This window comes from Macrobrachium nipponense, chromosome 2 (genome assembly GCF_015104395.2).
Source record: "Macrobrachium nipponense isolate FS-2020 chromosome 2, ASM1510439v2, whole genome shotgun sequence".
NCBI classification, from domain to species: domain Eukaryota; kingdom Metazoa; phylum Arthropoda; class Malacostraca; order Decapoda; family Palaemonidae; genus Macrobrachium; species Macrobrachium nipponense.
This window is the reverse complement of record NC_087201.1, coordinates 81,254,338-81,273,098: the sequence shown is the minus strand read 5'-3', so window position 1 is coordinate 81,273,098 and position 18,761 is coordinate 81,254,338. Positions and strand designations below refer to the sequence as shown.

At 38.8% G+C, this 18,761-nt stretch overlaps 1 protein-coding gene across 1 annotated transcript in view; it reads left to right on the top strand.

The window, feature by feature from the left end:
* LOC135220717 (G1/S-specific cyclin-D2-like) overlaps positions 1-18,761 on the top strand; it is a 76,831-nt gene continuing 58,070 nt past the window's right edge. Inside the window, exons 1-2 of the mRNA XM_064258135.1 lie at positions 1-798; positions 9,933-10,148. Coding sequence (XP_064114205.1) covers positions 577-798; positions 9,933-10,148 — 438 coding nt within the window. The 5' untranslated portion in view covers positions 1-576. The remainder of the gene's footprint in view (positions 799-9,932; positions 10,149-18,761) is intronic.

Here is an 18,761-nt window from a genome sequence, read left to right as displayed (position 1 = left end):
AGTACGAGAGCTAACTTATTCTCTCGCACATTTAGTGAGGCCGGAGATCGTAAAGGGAACGTATGCATTTATTTCGCTCCGGCCTTCGCGACCTTGTTCTCTGTTGATGCAAGTGCAGTGTGCGCGAGAGCTCTGAAGACAATGTGAATTTTCGTTTTACGGATGCCACTTTTCTCATCCTACCTCATTACATCAAAACAACGTGTGTGCTCTACGGTATTACGAGTAAAATACATAAGATTTTTTTCCTTCTTAATTTAAAGCCCAACTGAGGAAAAAGTTGTCATAGCCAGTAACTCCGTCTCAAGTTTTGTTTAAAGAAATATTTCCTTGGTGTATGTGTCATTTTATTAAGGTTTATCCAACTAGTCATTTTAAATATATTTAAACGCAATAAAACGCAGTCAACGACAGAAAAGAAAACGCCATCAAAATGTTCATCACCAGCTTCATCCTAACCTTTCGGGTTCATTAGAACTTAAGTCCAGTCCTCATATATTAGTAAATAATTGTGACTGCTTTATTATTATTAATATTATTATTACCTCAAAGTCTCCTTTCGAAATATACACCAAAATGGACCTCGCAAATGACCTTTTGTGTTGCGAAAATGCCTCCGTAGAGCTGGACATGAAGTGCAAGGCCTATCTCGACCCTGTGTTACTCAAGGATGACAGAGTTTTATTAAATCTATTACACCTCGAGGAGAAATATATGCCCAATTCCAGTTACTTTTCGTGCGTACAAACGGACGTAGAACCTTACATGCGGGAGATGGCGGCACATTGGATGTTACAGGTAAAAAACAGTTTTGGTCACCTGGGTATAGGACTACCACTATTTCTAGTAGGGTTGAACACTGTATCCATACGGAGTATTGTGTCTTTTTTGTCGCTATTTTACTGATTTATTGTTTCGTCATGATCATTGATAGCATGTTTAAGAAATTTAGCCTAGAGGGAAGCAAGATGTGTCGCAGTTCGTTGCATGGTTGCTAAGCGAGGATGTTTATGCCTACGAGTACAGCGAAAAGGGGAATAATTTCAAGTGTCGAACTAAAATGTATAAATGAAGGAAAGCGAACCTTTTGATGTATCGATTGTACATTTTCAATATAGAAATTTATAAACCTCAGCTATTTCCATCCCTGTTGAGGTGTGTAGACCCAGGCGCTGTTGCCAGGTTGTTAGTACCTAGTCTCTTAACACTGTCAACTTAGAAAATGATGGGAACCTAATCAGCCAGATGTTTATTCGCTTGTTTCATATGTTTTATCAGTGGTGTGGTTTTGTATGTGGAGTTTAATTGTGTGTGTCTCCTTACATAATTAGCTTATGTCTTCTGGTAAGAAATTATGTGGGAAAACATCTGAGATGATTGATTAGACACCAAGTTACTCATTACGTTTTTAAAATATACGATAGTTAGTCTTATATAAGGTAAAAGGTATTAGTTCTGGATGCAATATTTTTGTCTCATGTTCAAAGCAAATTACCATTGCATTGTAAAAGCAGATATGAAATAAGTGGTTTGTGTGTTTATACTGTATTGCTGTACGTAAAAATCACTTGTTTCGTTCCATACAGGCAAAATTTAAACTTAATCATATAGCTTTGTTTGGGCATTATATAACTTTGTTTGGGATACTAATTCAGTTGACATTGGTAGTTACTTAACAGGTATCGAGTATCGTAGTTCTGTATGGACGTTCATCAATTAAAAAGAAAGAAAGAAAGAAAACACACCCCACCAAAGCAGTTGATACCCTAAAATCATAAGTAGACGTGGTTCCATTACGCAAGTATTGAAAAAAAAATGGAGGAAGAATGCTACATTAATAAGATCTAATAGAAAAAAGGATTTGTACATTATTCTCAGACTATGCAGTAATTAGCCGAAGACTTGGAATGTCAGTTCATGAACAATTATGACTTGGACTATGAAGTAGTGGTCTTTTTTGTCATTTTTTAAATTTTTTATTAGTGGTACTTTCAAAAATCTTTCGTATTCACAATTATTGATCCCTGATCCTGTTTTTCCTGCCGAGGAGCAGCACCATTATGTAGTAATTGTCGCTGTCAAACTTCTTAGTTCCCGAGGTCCATTTTCCCTCACACCGTTGGACTGTGGAACAGTCTCCCTGAGGATGTGCATTTGGAACCTCAAATGGTCACACGAAGATGCCAATGCATTACTACCTTTAAAATGTCTCCTTGTATTTTCGCTATATTTTTTTTTTTTATAATTCATTAATCTGTTGATTTATTTTGTTCAGTTTTGATAACCGGTCACTTCCTGTATTTCCTAAATACCTTCTTTTACTTCTTCCCATGAACACCATATTCTGTGGAAACTGGAATTTCAAGAAAATGGCCCTTGTGGGCTTACTCCATATGAATAGGGTTCGTCTATATATAACACATACATACATACATACATACATACATACATACATACATACATATACATATACAAGTATACATTTACATCCACATTATATATAATGGTAAAAATTATGACACTGAAGCCCTGTCTGATTCAAGACAACTAAAAACAATGAATAAATGGGGCCAGTCAAATGACCAAATGAGAGCAAATATAAGACACCCCAAAAGTAATCAAGGAAATTGATGGAGTGTCAGTTTATATATATATATATATATATATATATATATATATATATATATATATATGCTTCAGGTGAGCCTCCGTTGGCATAAGGTCACCTTATTTTATAACAACGACAACTAGTTATTTGTGGAGATCAATAACTTATTATTAGGTTGTTTCATGAAAATGCTATGTTATAAAGGTCGTCTAATTTTTTTTTTATTAATCATTAAATTAGATAAGTATAAATATCGAGGAACCATGGATGGCTTAGCTTATGTATTTGTAGACGTGTATCTGTCTGTAAATATATATATGCATATATACGTATGTTGTTTTTCGCAATTTTCATCGTTACACTTCATGTGAGTATATTTTAATGTAAAATTGTTTCATGTTTTCGTTATGAAAACGCACTCTCATACGATTTAATTGTTGTCATTGAAATTCACAACACACACACACACACACACACACACACACACATACACATATATATATATATATAATTTATTTATTTATATATAATATATATATATACGTATATATATACATATATACATATACATATGTGTGTGTGTGTATGTTTGTATGTATGTACGTTTTTTTAATGTCCGCGCTTACCGTTTGAATTAGTTTAGATGTTTTCCAGTATATTTGACCCGGGTTTAGGTGTCTAAGTCAAGTATCAGTAAAGTGCATTAACTTTTATTTATTTATTTATTTATTTTTTGTTTTGCCTCATTATTATTACCTTCATTCATTGCCGAAAATGAGTATACAGAAGATGCTCTCACATTCTGACAAAGTATTTTCGTTGTACCTTTTCCTCCGCCTCTCCACTTTCACTAGCCTTTTTGTTGTAGAGTGACTACGGAGAAGTACAGTGGTGGTAGGTGTAGGTCCATAGGCCTAGATCCTGTATAAATAATCGCTCCCGTCATGATGTATGTGATTAAGAAACCCTCACATGGTACTCTCTCTCTCCTGCTCATATCAAGAAATCAAGTAATCATCTATCTACCCATATATTTTGTAGTCGGCCAGAGTATTTGCGTATATGAACTTTCACATATGTTACTCATTGATTTTGTGACGTAAGTGAAGTTACCCTTTTTCTACACTTAACCTCAGTAAATAATGACAATTAAATTTTCTACACTTAGACATCAGTAAATAATCACAATTAAGTTTCGTATGCTTTATGGATAATTTATTCATGTGTAAGACAATTATAGTTTCTATTCGTTTTAACGTCAAATTGGTGTTGCAGCAGTACGCCTTTCATTGGTAAGAGGCTGTTGAACAGCAAGCCTTAATAATGTTTAACACCATCTTTGAAATCTTTGAAATTCTGATTTCATTATCCTAGGCGTGTTCTCTTCTGAGAACTGATGGCAAGTTCTCTTGTGACCGATAAACTGAGTGGTTTTATAGGTCCATTACCTGGTTGATAGTTATTAGGCCTAATCTGTGATTTGATGAACGGCATCCATTTTTTTTTTTTTTTTTTTTTTTTTCGTTTTGAATGACTTCCGTAATACGAATGAATCTTATATCGTTTATTTGTTTGTTTATTATTATTAATTTTTTTGTGTGTGCGGCCGATTATGTGCTGCCGGAGTGTACGTTTATAAACGGTGATTGTCAATCGGCGATGAATACTTTGAATAATAAACAATTGCGTCTTTGTAATTCGTATATGAAACACACATACTACGCTATTTTCTGTATTCTTCAAGTTGATTGGGTCTCTTATCAACAAATTCAGTTTTATAGCGTATTACAATGTTTATTTTATTTATTTTGTTTTCTTAATCCAATTCTGTGGCCATATGCATAGGCTTCTGCCCTTAGCCGAAAGTGTGGTAACGTTTTAAGAGGCTTGACGTGGACCTTTGGACTCGATTATCCAACTGAAACGAAGGAGTGGGTTGTTTAAAGTGCATTTACAGGAATGCCAAACACCTGCATAGTGTGTTTAAACTAACAATCTGTGTGGGTTAATCAAAGCCACATACGGTACTGTAAATTTAGATTTGTGCCGAAGGCTAATAGTAACTATTTAATTATAACCAGTGTTGCTATTCAATTCTCTTGCACTTTTGTATTGATTAGCACACTTTGGTGCCGGTCAGCTGTCATTTGTTACTAGAGCTTTTATAAAAACATGAAATTGCTAACGATAATCTTCGGGTAATGTCGTTTTAGATTTTATCATTAAAAACTTCTCAGTGGATATCACAAGAATTCCATGAAGTGCGACTGGACAATATGAAGCAGTTCGTGATTGGTTAACGTTTTTGTTGTTATTCGTCTTAGACCGTTAGGTTGTTACAGTCTCTTGGTTATTATAACACCAGTAGCGTCTTGCTTCATCGTGATTTTTTTACGCAAATGGACTCCAGTTATTTCCAGTGACTGCTATGAAGATATCAAAGTTGATTGATTTTAAATTTATATTTACCTTTATTCTTTGTCAAGACTTTAACGAAGTTTTTTTCTTTTCTTTTTTGCTGAAGTGCATTCCATTTAGACACGGCTTAAACTGGATATTATTACGAAAAATAAGACAGAAATGCCTCACACGATAAACCATCGTTCCACTTTCTTCCTACGTATATATAAACCTTTTTCACTTCCTTCTTTCTCATCATGTTATGCAAGACCCATAGAGCCTTGGCGACTGACTACCTAACGTCGACACTCATTCGTGTTTAAAGGTATTCAGTACTCTCTCTCTCTCTCACCATCATTTCTGTTTAGTTGCTTGAACTGTTTTTTTCTTTCTTTTAACAAAGCGTAAGCTTTCGTCGTAGTTGGGTAATTTGGTTGTGTATGGCAGTTTGCGTGAAAGAATAGAGAATGCCGTTAGTTTCTGTAGTTTCAAGAAAGTGGGGCAGTAGGTTTCCGTCTGTCTGCCCCTGTGTATTGCTACCATGACTGCCCTCCCCTCGTGGCCCTCCGATCAGGTCCTCTTGTCCTTTGTCTGCTGGTCGGGTTGGAAAGGCAGGAGCAGCAGTAGCAGCCGCGGCAGCAGGGTCTCGGTCTGCAGGAGGTGTAAGGGTTCTAGACAGGGAGGGAGGGCTACTGATTAAGGATTTGAAAAAGAGAAGGGGTGGGGGGGGGGGGGAAGAGTATGAGGGACTGAGCAAAGAAGAGTATCTTTAGGAAAGCCTTCGAGAAATAATCTATTGTACTATATTTATTTCATAACAATAAAGATCCTTTCGTCGGTGGGTTTCAGTTTTGTTGCCAACTTTTGAGTGTTAATTTAAGCGAAGTGTCTTGGTGACGCCCGAACAACAGTCGTCTGTAACTGCGATTGCTACTACTAAGGGACTGTTACTGCAATGACGACTGCCACCCATAGCGAAAGACTACTAAAGAAGGCGGCACCAGCCGCCCCCGGCCCCAGCCCCTGCCCCAGCAGCGAATGAGTCAGACCCCTTCAGCAGGATGGTCGGTCCCTGGAGGACTAGCCAATCATAGTTTGCCATTTTGGAGGAGGCTGTCTAGCTGGCTGCCAGATTGCTCTGTCGTTGTTTGTGCATTTCAGCCAAGTCCTCTTCAGAGTTCTCATGCTTTCCTCTGAGGCTGCTTCGTGGGGGTGAATTATCGATGCATTATGAGTCGGCTGAAAGGTGCCCGAGTTAGTAGGCGATGTTTACGGGTAACCCGTGGCTCTGATGCCACTGCTCTGTGTTCATTGCCGTAACTCTCACGTACAAAGACGCGTTTTGTCTGTACACTTGATCGGGGTATATACATACATTGTACTTTTTAAATACACGTGACTCGGCGTGGGGAAAAAGAAAACAGGATTGAGAGAGAGAAGAGTGTTGGATTGCAGCATCCATAAGGGAACAATACCACCTTCAGCACTCTTCTGACTGCTCCTCCCTCTCCCTTATGTATGCTACCCTCTCCCCTTCCACCTCCCCGTCCCTCCCTCTCTCTATCTCTCCTCCTCCTCCTCCTCCTCCTCCCTCTCCCTTCGTGCGACGGAAAGAACCTGATGGGGCCCACTGGAAAGGTTGAACCCATACCATTGCAATGTCTCAATGCTTATAACCACTGGGTATGTTTTTATTTGTTATTTTTGCAGGTGTGCTTCTCAAACACAAACTAACAATTTTGCAATATTTTCGTGTGGCTGTCGTGAGGTCCGATCCGTCGCCTCCAGTTCCGTTCATTTCGTGTCCCAAGTGATATCAATTTAGCGGTGCGGTAAAGCGTCACTAGCATCCCATGAAGAGCTTCAAGATGAGATGTGGCAATACCAAGGTTCCAGCGATATGTAATGTAGATTCTTAAAAGAAATTACATCATGTGATCCCAGAGGTCACTCAAGGGCGTTTTGATATATCTTAGCATCTTCAGCTAAAATTGGTTATGACTTATGGTTAATGTAAGTCAGGTTTTTATCCATTTTATTCATTTTTTCTTGACGCATAATGCTAATTTAATAAGCGCCACGTACTGAGGCATCATTTTCGTGTTAGGAATAATATATTCATTCGATTTACAATCCAAGAGAGCAATTACACACGTGAATAGTAAAAGGGGTTAGGCTGTACAAGACTTGATAAATACCCTCATGATTCAATAGATTTCATCTTCGTCTTTTGTAAATTAAATGCTCAGTTTTCCTCAGTGATGAGAGTCACTGTTGGTCTTTGTAACTCGACTGAAAAAGCGAGTCGTCCACCCAGACAGGGCCTCAGTCACTGAGGGTAAAGCTCTCTCTTTCTCTCTTTCGTCTTACTTAGATTTCTGTTGATGTTCTTCATTACTCTGACTGGGAATAGTTTCTCCGCGTCTTTCAGGGACGTTTTTAACATACTAACTGTTGCCGCTCAGTGGTGTGGTGTGAGTCATGCGGTTGCATTAAGCAGCCTATACACGTTATGGGAACATTTGGGTATCCACACTACGTCCTCTCACAACACAAGAATCATTCATCAGCCCCTCACTCCCCCTCCCTCTCCCTTCCCCTTAATTCTCTTTCACATGCATAACCGCCCCCCCCCCTCCTTCCTATGTCCCTCGCCTGTAACTCCCCAATGACATGTATTCGTCGACCTTGTACAAATTAATTAGAATACGATCACCCTTTAATCTCATGCTATGGCATTCATTCTTCCATTGTGGTGTTCGGAAATGTTGAGGAAAGTCGGGAGAAATGACAGAGGAGCTTTTGAGTCCTACGCATGAGTTCCAGTGACGACGATGTGTTTGTTTGTTGCCTGTGTGAAGTGAAGATTAGACGGTGCCGTCATCAGTTGTAGCTGGCCGGGGCCTCCTCCTCCCCCCCCACCCCTCCGTTCGCTCTCTTTCTCTACCTACTGATGCCCCCACGTGCCAATATGGGTCACGTGATTTGGTGAGAGCCTTCTTATAAATTTGTTACACCCACTCTTTCTCACGCTCTCATCGTTAGTTAGGCAGTTGAAAAACTACGTGACATTATTTCCTTACATGCTATGGTTGTATTTGCTTCTTTTTGATGCATTAGGAACTTGGGTCACTCATTGCGTATTTCTAGTTCAACTGATCAAATTGACGTTGTAAAAGTGTAAGCGTTAAATGAGGTATGCTTGTTTACGTTATAGATTTGCTTTACGGACGTTTCTTGTCAGACTGTCTTAAAATAAATGGGAGGGGGTTGTTTTGCCTCTGGCGCTCAGCTGCGGCCTAAGTAATCACCACCACAAGAGATGAATTCTCGACAGAAGAGACGGAGGGTGTGAGAGGCAGCGATCTGAGGCAGGTTAAGCAGCTGTGTTGGGTCTGGTCAGCACTCGTACGGGTGACCATCCGTTGGGTAGTGTATATGGCAAGCAGTGTCATTATATATATATATATACATATATATGTATATATAAATATATATATATATATATATATAGATATATATATATATATATATATCTATATAATATGTGTGTGTGTGTGTGTGTGAGAAGGAGAGGGGGGGGGGGGGGGGAAGAGAGAGGGAGAGGAGAGAAGATAGAGAGAGAGAGAGAAGGAGAGAGAGGAGGGAGGAGAGAGAGAGAGAGAGGCTTATGCTCTGATAGACGTGTATTTTTAGTGATGTCTCAAAGGCCCCCTTCCCTCCTCACATCCCTCCCATTTTTTTTTCTTGTATCCATTCCTGCTTCCTCCCCTCCCTCGCTCCATGCTTCATCTCCGTCATGCCCCCCCCTCCCCCGCACCAGAGCTGTTAACTTGCTTGGGTGGGTAGGGATGGGTGGTGTCTTGCAAGGGCGGTGACCTGTCTGGCGGGGAGTATGACCTTGAAGATGTCGTCATGATTGTCTTGTGTCATCCGTCCGTCTCGAGTATGTATTTCGTTGGAAGTTTGATTTTATTTTTTATTGTTTCTTTATGGTTTGTGTCGAGTTGATTTTCTCTTTCTTGTGGTTTGTAATTACACGATTTGAAAGTCTTGTGGACGGATTTTTATTTATCAAATTAGCTTCATCAAACAGCTTTCAAGCCCTTATTTTTCGAAGAAAGATTCTGGAACGCCTTTGGTTAGGCCAAGTTATGCGCCAGTTTAGGATGTGGTGTATATATTCCCGAAATAGATTTATAGTTATGTTAACTTCCAATTGAAGGGGAAAACTGCCTATTTTGATCAAAGTGGCATCCTTATAGCTTTGTACAAGTAAAGAAAATTATTATTCTCCTGAAATGTGCTACGTAGCATCCTGAATAAGGTGGGAGACGTTTCGGAGCGTATTTACGCGATTAGTTTATTTTCGGGAGTCGTGACAGCTGTATGATTTGACTGTCTGAGATGGCGGCCCTAATGTAACTGGCGTATCATGTACTGAATAAGTAGGTATTGTTGTCATGTGCCCTCAATCATGTAGTTTGGTCTTTCTGCAGTTAAATTGTGTACATAATTGAGTGGTAAATATATATACATATATGCATATATATGTATATATATGTGTTTGTGTGTGTAATGTACCCTACTTGGATATCTGACCGAAATTTATGATTAAAAATGTACGCACATCACTTCTTGATACTCAACTATATTACTGTTGATCCTTCTGTACATATATAATTGAGAAGCATACTAGTTTTCTCTTATATACATACATACATACGTTCATACATACATACATACATACATACATATGTATATATATATATGTATATATATATATATATATATATATATATATATATATTTATTTATTTATACACATTAATTTATAATAGATATTATGTCCATTTATACTCACCCCTATAAAGTTACCTTTCATTGCCGTTAATGCCAGTGGGTGTGTGCTCTTTGCCCGCAGGTATGCCAAGAGGAGCAGCAGGGGGAGGAGGTGTTCACCCTCGCCATGAACATGCTGGACCGTTTCCTGTCGCTCATGAAGATCCGAAAAGAACAGCTCCAGCTCCTGGGCACCGTCTGCCTTTTCCTGGCGTCCAAAATTAAAGAGAGTGACCCCCTCGACCCACGCAGGCTCGTCCGATATACCGATAATTCCGTCACTCTTGAAGAGATTAGGGTGAGTTCCTTCTCTCCTGTTTTCCCTCTTTGGATTAGATTCTTGCCGGTTCTCGGTTTGACCGTCGGCCTCCTTATATTTTCATTGTATGCAATGTGTATTGATCTGTTCGCTCTTTGCTATTTTTCCTCTTGTTTTCAACATAGGTCCCAAAGAGACATGTTTTTACTCTCTCTCTCTCTCTCTCTCTCTCTCTCTCTCTCTCTCTCTCTCTCTCTCTCTCTCTCTCTCTCTGTTATATGAAACTTTCCTTTTAGAATATATTTTAGTCAATTTTCTTACGGCATCAATAACCTAGATGTTGCGACTCCAGGTGTAGCGCCATAAATCAATCAATCATCCCAAAGAGATGAGGCATTTTTTTTTTTACATAAGTCGCAGTGTCTTTATTCCATTATCATTTTCCCTTGAACTATTTTGTCGTTCATGTTGTAATTTTTCTTAAGAATCACTTTTCCATTTTTTTTTTTCTAATTTAAGGACTGCCTTATAAACTTTCTAATTTAAGGACTGCCTTATAAACTTTCTAATTTAAGGACTGTCTTATAAACTTCGAAGATTCGTATCATCCAACGTTTTACTGCAAGACTTGACTGAAAAATTATGATCTGTATTATTTTCAGTTGAGGGAGAATAATGTTGTGGTTGGTACCAGGGCTAGGGATGGTGGTAGCAGGGTAGTAATTGTTTATTTAACCTGTCTTTTTTTTAGCCGGGACAGAGAACAGAGGTCGATTCTACTAGCCTATATATTTATGTTTTTCATCTCCATGACATTTCCTACCCATCAGTGTCACTACTGTCTGGCGAGCTTTTAAATTTCCACTTCATCAATTCAACGGAAATCTTGTTGGCCACCTCCCTGGCCGCGCGTGAGAGAGAGAGAGAGAGAGAGAGAGAGAGAGAGAGAGAGAGAGAGAGAGAGAGAGAGAGAGAGAGAGAGAGAGAGAGAGATTAGCTGTTGGGGTGGAGGGTTGGCCTATGTGTTTAAGCACATTGATAAAATGATCCCAAATGGAAGTCTCATCGCTTTCATTCTCTTCAGTAATATTTCATGATTGGGGGATTTCATTACACTGCATAAAGTAATTTTAAATTCAAACGACTTTTCTATTTGATTTTGATGTCTATTTTAATTGAATATCCGATCCGTTGTGGAGACTTGAGTTGGTCTCGGCCTACTGTTTTAACCCGGCGTTGTTGCCGGGTATGTCATTGACTGTGGGCATTTAAAAGAAAAAAAAAAAACTTCGATCAAGTTCAGAAAACTCTCTCCGTGGGTGTCAGCGTCTTGGGTGGGTCGGGATTTTTGGGGGTTATCGTTTTGTGATAACCTTTATAATTCGGAATTATGCCCTTGATAAGGTGACCCTGCTCGGTCGGTACTCCTCCCTGACACCCGTACTTACATTATCCATAGCCGGGCTTCCCCTCCACTTTCTTCTACATCTCCGCCTACCGATATCGATGTAGAGGAGATTGTCAAGGCCTGAAGAGGCCGAGATTTATTTATAACATCAGCTACTGGTACCCCTCTCCCTCCTGTTCTTCCCTTCCCACCATCAAACCCCTCCCCTCCTTCCCAACCTCTCCTTGCCTCCATTCTTTCTTCGCTCCTCTGCGCTCCTCGTCTATCCATTATCCGGGTTTCATTCTTAGGGCTCTATTTAATGCCATATAACCCAGACTGCCGTCTTTCCCTTCCTCCAACTCTTCATGTCTCAAGTGTATGTAGCTACTTCCGCTTCTCATAAATCAGATTTTCTGTTTATTATCTTTTCAACAGTGTTTGTGATTTGGAGATTAGTGTCGTCATAAATATTTCGTAGTGGTGTGTCGTAAATTCATTTAAATATTGAGCATGCGTATGCCGTGTTCCCGCCGAAGGATATCGTGAAGGGTTTCACGGTCTCACATGAGGGTGGTATGTTGGAGACTTTTTGTGTTTTCGTTTCTGCTATGTTCGGATATTGTGATTGATTGCCATTTACTTTTTTATATGGTATGCAAAAAACAAGTGTAGTGTGCTCTTGTTACTCGCATGTTTTTAGTTTTAATGTGACAGGTACGAACGGTGGCTATCTTTAGCCCCGTGTTCCCAGCACCTTTTGTAAGATCCCTTGGAGAGGAACAGGAACGGGAGGAGCCGTAGCAGAGAGAGGCCTACAGGAGGAGAAAAGATGACGTCCCTCAGTGAGGAAGGGAGGAATATTTTCTGAGGTACTTTGTCAAGCGGCTCAAAAGGTTCAGAGTGAATTTTATTGGGTTACCAAGAACGTTTGAACCACCATCAACCCAGAATGCTTATATCATCTGCTGCTGCTGCTGCGGTTGGTACGTCTGTTATTACTGTTATGTAAGAAGCCTGGGGAATTTCACCGATGACTGCAGTTATCATCAGTGGTTTTGTATGCCTCGAAGATTTATACCCTTTAATTGCATATCTAATCTGAGAATATGAAATATCTTCTCTTTTCGTAATTAACTTTGATAAAGAAGGCAAATAAAGTATTAGCCGCAGATATTTCCGCTGTCCATACATCAGAAGTGTTACTGCAATTTCCACTCGTGACTAAACATGGCCCAAGTTCGGAAGACGATGCCATCTGGGTTATCTAATAGGTACTACTTGGTCCCTGTGCTTGAGTGACTGGTGTTAACTGTAACTCCGGTGTCTGTGTTGTTTCGACCTTCGTTGCTGACTGACGTACCTTAAATGAAGAGATGAATGGAGTCCCATTGTTGTTTTCATCCGCAGCCGTTGTTTTCGACCTCTGTTGATGAGATCTTGGGTACTATCTGTCTTGTCTGCCGTCACTTGAGTTTCTTTTTTTCCTTTTCGAGCTTTGGAAGGATTAACTTTTTTCATGTAATGTAAAGATTGATGTTCATAGTTATCCTTCACAGTAGATTCACCCGAGGATGAATACTCACTGCTGAGGTGTATTCTTTTTTTCGGCGCCTGCAAATCTGCCTTGGTATTAAGACATTGTAGATGGTTGTTGATGCAAATAGCCTCACTTTGGTTTGCGCTTAGCGGACCAGTGTATTTGACCTGCCGGTGGGTATACAAAAGGAAATGCCATGCCCACCATGCCGCTGAAGAAATCAGGATGGGCTTGAATGAAGAGCTCATGGGAGCAAGAATGCAGTTCAACTGTGTAGGAAGTACTGTATGTAACCTGTTCTGGTGGAACTGAAGCATCGGCAACAACAGCAAAAATTATTATTAGTAATAATAATAATAATAATAATGCAGTGTGACTTTTGCATAGAAATATATGAATTTTGCTATCTTCCCAGTATATTTTCCAGTTTGTCAATGTTGTTATGTCCTTTAGTCTCAGTATTATCCTACTTCAATCTATTAGGACATTTAATATAACAGTACTTGAAGTACTCACAATATCAAAGCATAACAGGTTGTTCTTAGGTACCCGGAAGTGACATAAGAATCTCTCTCTCTCTCTCTCTCTCTCTCTCTCTCTCTCTCTCTCTCTCTCTCTCTCTCTCTCCCCAACTTTAATCATGTTGAATTCGATCCAACATTTAACGTAATTAAGGAAACCTCTGCTTTTACTTTGGGTCAAGAACTTATTAATTTGTGTTTTCTTCTGTAAAGTCTGTTTGTGTGAGTGTGTGTATTTATACGCCTGGGTAACTCTTCTTCCACATAAAAGTCGCCGTATATTGAAAAGTTTATGGGAAGTCCCTTTCATAAGGAGTGACCATTGAACCCATGGTCTGTCGCTATTGCACCATATAGCTGTCAGTGCTGTTGGTCCTCCTGCCCCATCTCTCTCTCTCTCTCTCTCTCTCTCTCTCTCTCTCTCTCTCTCTCTGAAGTGTTTTCTTTGCGAATCTTATCCCCCCTCCCCTTCCCTTCCCTCTCCGATGTCATTTGCGGTGCTTCGGTGTGTTAAAAAGAGTGCGAATGTCGTCACCTTACGTGTTCCTTTAGATGCTCACAAAGGTTAAGGTACTCTTTTAAAGAGACCCGTTTTTTACTGTTACCTCTTTCATGAGTTGGACGACGTCTGGTGTATATTGCTCTGTATTTATAAGATAGTGGCACACTTAATAGTTATTGCCGGGTAGTATTCTCACTGACCGTGTACACTTTTATGGCTTACAAACGAATTCTGGGATTATAGGAGGCATCCCCGACTTGGATTTAGCTGCTGTGGGATCCTAGAATCGAGGAATTTTTCTTTTGAGGTATATAACGCAGGACTGTCACGTCTCGTGATTTTTTTTTATTTACATAACTGTGTATTTTTGTACTTGTGTAATGGACCAGAGTTAACGTATCTTTCGCATAATGTATTAGTTCGTGAATTTCCAGCTGTAATTATTTCTTATTTTTCGCGTGTTTTCAATAACTTGACATTTAATGAACTGCCCCCCTCCCATTTTTTTTTAAATTTCCAACAAAAGCACCAGAATGTCCATTGTGGTGTCCTACCATGACGCGGCCTGGGACGATGTTCATGTGTGCTTGAAAGAATCCAGAGGGTCCCTAACAGTGCCTCTTTTATTGAGGGAGGGAGAGAGAAAGAATCCCGAAAGGTAATTTTCTCTTTCCTTTATGGCCTTCTGTTTGCTCTTTGTGGGTGACGTCGGTAATTGGATGTTATTTCTGTTTCCAACTGTTGGTGTTGAATGGGGTCAGTTGAAGCGATTAATTTTTAGGGGAAGGTAGGTTTTTGACAGGAGGGAATTTGAGGGGCTGGGGAAAAAAAAGAAGAAGAAGAGAGAGAGTGAGTGTGTGTTTGTGTGTGTGTGTGTTTCTGTGACATGATTGTATACGCAAATGAGAATTTTCATATGTAAGTACCTAAAATGCCGTAGGATAATTCCCGTAAATGCATCAACTGTTGTCATTAAGCGCAATGATCTCGAATCGAACAAACAAAAGGGAATGTCACAGAATGGGGATCTCGGGAGAACTGTCCAAATTGATCATATTGCGTCTCCGCTGGAGTTCGGTGTCAGATTCTAGGACTGCGGTTATCGATTAAGAGAATTCTCCTGAGAAGAGGAGGAAAATAATGAATAAAAAGGAAAACAGGTTTACTGAAGGAAAAAGTCTTTTATGCCTGATGTTGAAAGAGGAGAGACGGCGAAGAGCCTCTGGTCATTGTTTAGGCTTAGATGTTTCGTCGATTCTGACATTCATATGGATTAATATGAAGCTGTTTATTTCGTTATGTCAGTGTTAGGTATCTGTAAAGCCTCAGTTGTTCGAGGGATGCCTGTCCAAAAAAAAAAAAAAAAAAAGTCATGTCAGGCATATAGGGCAGTGTGGAGTCTTTATATCATTTGAAGATCAGTGAGCAATCTTATATATATATATATATATTAGTATAATATATATCTATATATATATATAGATATAAATATATATATATAATATATATATGTAAAGACATATACATGCACACATTTGTATACATACACACACATTCACCTTGTGTGTATATCGGAACAAATCCACACTGTTTGCTTGCCCTAAACAGGTCTGACCATTGTAAGCCGATAGCTTTCTTCTCCGGATTTGAACCGGTGTTTTTTTTATTGTATATATATTATTCTTAGAGGCGGAGTCTCCTGTGATGTTCCTGTTATGTATTGTGAACCTGTGGCTCGTTTTATTTATGTTTTTATTTTTTGCGAAAATTTATTGGTTTGAGAAAAATATTTTAAGATGTTTAGTTGAACCTCACTGATTGCGATGTAAGATCTGTACTATTGAATTATTGACTTCTGTACATTCTCCTATTCCTATATGTACTATTGTTGCTGAAAATGTAATCTAGGCTGTTGTTTTTGCTTTTGACACAGTTATTTTTCATTGTTTCTACCCCTGATGAATCGTACATTTTTTTTTCATAACCAGAGTACTTCCGTTTTGCTTTTTAAAAATATTTTACTGTACTTATTTTTATGAATTAAAATTAATCTCTTTCTTTTCGGTCTACTCTCCTAGAACCATATTCGTTCATTCTTCTTCTTTATTTGGTTCTTAATACTTCACCATAGTTACTTTGCCATTAAACCATCAATACGAAGGGAAGTCACGCTTCGTGACCTTCGTAATCTCTCTCTCTCTCTCTCTCTCTCTCTCTCTCTGTGCTAGAGTCTTAGTGGCTCTAGTGTCTGATGTCAAGGGCACTGCTGCTGCTGGTGACTCACTGGCTCTGCCGTCTTTTTAGTCGCAGCGTCACCGTCGAGGTTTGAATATCCAATACGTACAGAGTATTGTTGTATTTATATTCGCAAGATCAGTGTTGTTATTATTATTATTATTATTATTATTATTATTATTATTATTATTATTATTATTATTATTATTTTGAAGATGAAGCCTATTCGTATGGAACAAGTCCACAAGGTCCTTTGACTTGAAATTCAAGTAGTATTGAGGTAGTAATGCATTGCATCTTCGCTTGAACTTCTAAAGCACTCTATCAACATATATTCGGGTGAGGGGCGGGAAAATGTCTCTGAAAAGACTTATTATTATATTCGTATTGGTTTTTATATTTTAAGTTAATTGTTTATGATTGGTATTAGGTTACACGGGGCTATGTTTTGTGATTGATTGTAACGCCTACCTCGTTCATTTTCTCAAACATTCGAAGATGTGATTTTGTGAATTTTTCCCCAAAAGTTTATGTTTTCTGTGTGGTTTATGACTTTTACAAACATTCGGCAAAAACAAAAGCTAGTAGATAATTGAATATACATGATGGGTTGAATTTACAGATAATCGGTCATGAACGCATGGAATTATTAAAGACTAAATATTCGAGTGATAATTGAAAAAATTCCTTGAATATTACAAGCTCCTCCTTGAGACACTGGTGAAGACGAAATAGACAAAACCTTGAAAAAGCATCCTCGAAATAAAAATGACAACAACAACAGCAAGGGGTGGGGGGTGTGGAGATGAGCACTCCTGATCCTTCACTCTCATCGATAGAGAGCCGAAATCTGACCACATGTGAAGAAGAAGCAGAAGAATCCTGAGAAAACAACAATTAAGTTGAAGCCGCCTCAGAAGATCGTGTTCCGTTCCCTCGCTTTTTTTTTTTTTTCTAAGGTTCTCAATTCCTCTCTCTCCTCTCTCTCTCTCTCTCTCTCTCTCTCTCTCTCTCTATATATATATATATATATATATATATATATATATGTGTGTGTGCTTTGTGTGTGTGTGTTTGTGCTTGGTACATTATATATATATATATATATATATCTATATATATATATATCATATTATTATATAATATAATATTAATATGCTGTGTGTGTGTGTGTGTGTGTACATTATATTATATATTATATATATATATAGTATATATATATGATATAGTATATATGTATATCTGCATATGTGTTATCAAGCGAGAGATAAAGGCAGGGGGGCAAGATGATGAATATTTAACATGACTCAGATCCATCACTCATGAGTGGGAGTCGACATGAGTGACTCATTCTCTTATTGTCCCATTCCCTCCTTAACTACTGCTGTCACTTAACCTCCCCCCACCCCCCACCGCCACATACCTCACTCTAGAACTAAAGCCTATAATCGCGTTTGCTCACTTATAATACACCCACATATTCAACACATTTATTCGAAGGTAAAGTTTCGTACTGAACGCGGCTCAAGACTGAATTAAAGTACCTCACTCGAGTCCTTACAAAGGTACAGTTTTGAGTATTTATGCTCGATTTAAACATTTAACAATTATTTTGCACAATGTTTGGTCACGTTTCATTAAAATAAAACGAAAAAGTGTCTCATACATAACTCATGTTAGGACATTCTGGAAACAAACTTGTCTGTAGCCTTGTCATTGACACACGTTTGAAGACGAGGCTAAATTTAAGGTTCCCTTATCCAAGGCATATTTGAGGACAGAAGTCGGCGCCCTTAGCGGGAGGTGACTGACTAGAATTAATGTCAATTTGCTTAATGTATTTCAGTCCATCGTCTGCATTGTAATAGGATCCTATCCTTCACAGTGAGTACGAAAAATGCAAAGTAACCTGTCGTATGTGGTCTGGTCATTTTATTGATTTGTAATGTAAAATTCGGTTGTAACATAATGACTTTCAGTGGCGACTTATTATTAGAGCTAATGATCCATTTTAGATTAAGAAATGAGTGAAGTGTTTCATATAAGGCTTTCTTGGCGTTCTGCTTGTTCCAGGTATCCCATCTGTGTGTGAATGAGTGTGCGTGCGTGTGCGTGCATTTGCGAGTCATATTAAATCCTACCAGGAATACAGGTGACCCAATGCATCAATTACACTGTACAGCAGTTACTGTGACTTTCACAGTTTATGGCTCTCTCTCTCTCTCTCTCTCTCTCTCTCTCTCTCTCTCTCTCTCTCTCTCTCTCTCTCTCTCAACTTTTTCGTAATGTTGATGCCAATTATCGCTTTTGTGCATACTTACATTACAGTGGAAAAAACATATCGTTATGAGCTCCATTGGTGAGAATGCTTGTGTTAAGACTGCCCACGTATTGTGTAACAGAGGAAAATGGGTCTTTCGCGCCTTTTCTGTGTTCGCGCGCAATTTTCTGTGGGAATTCTCTTTCT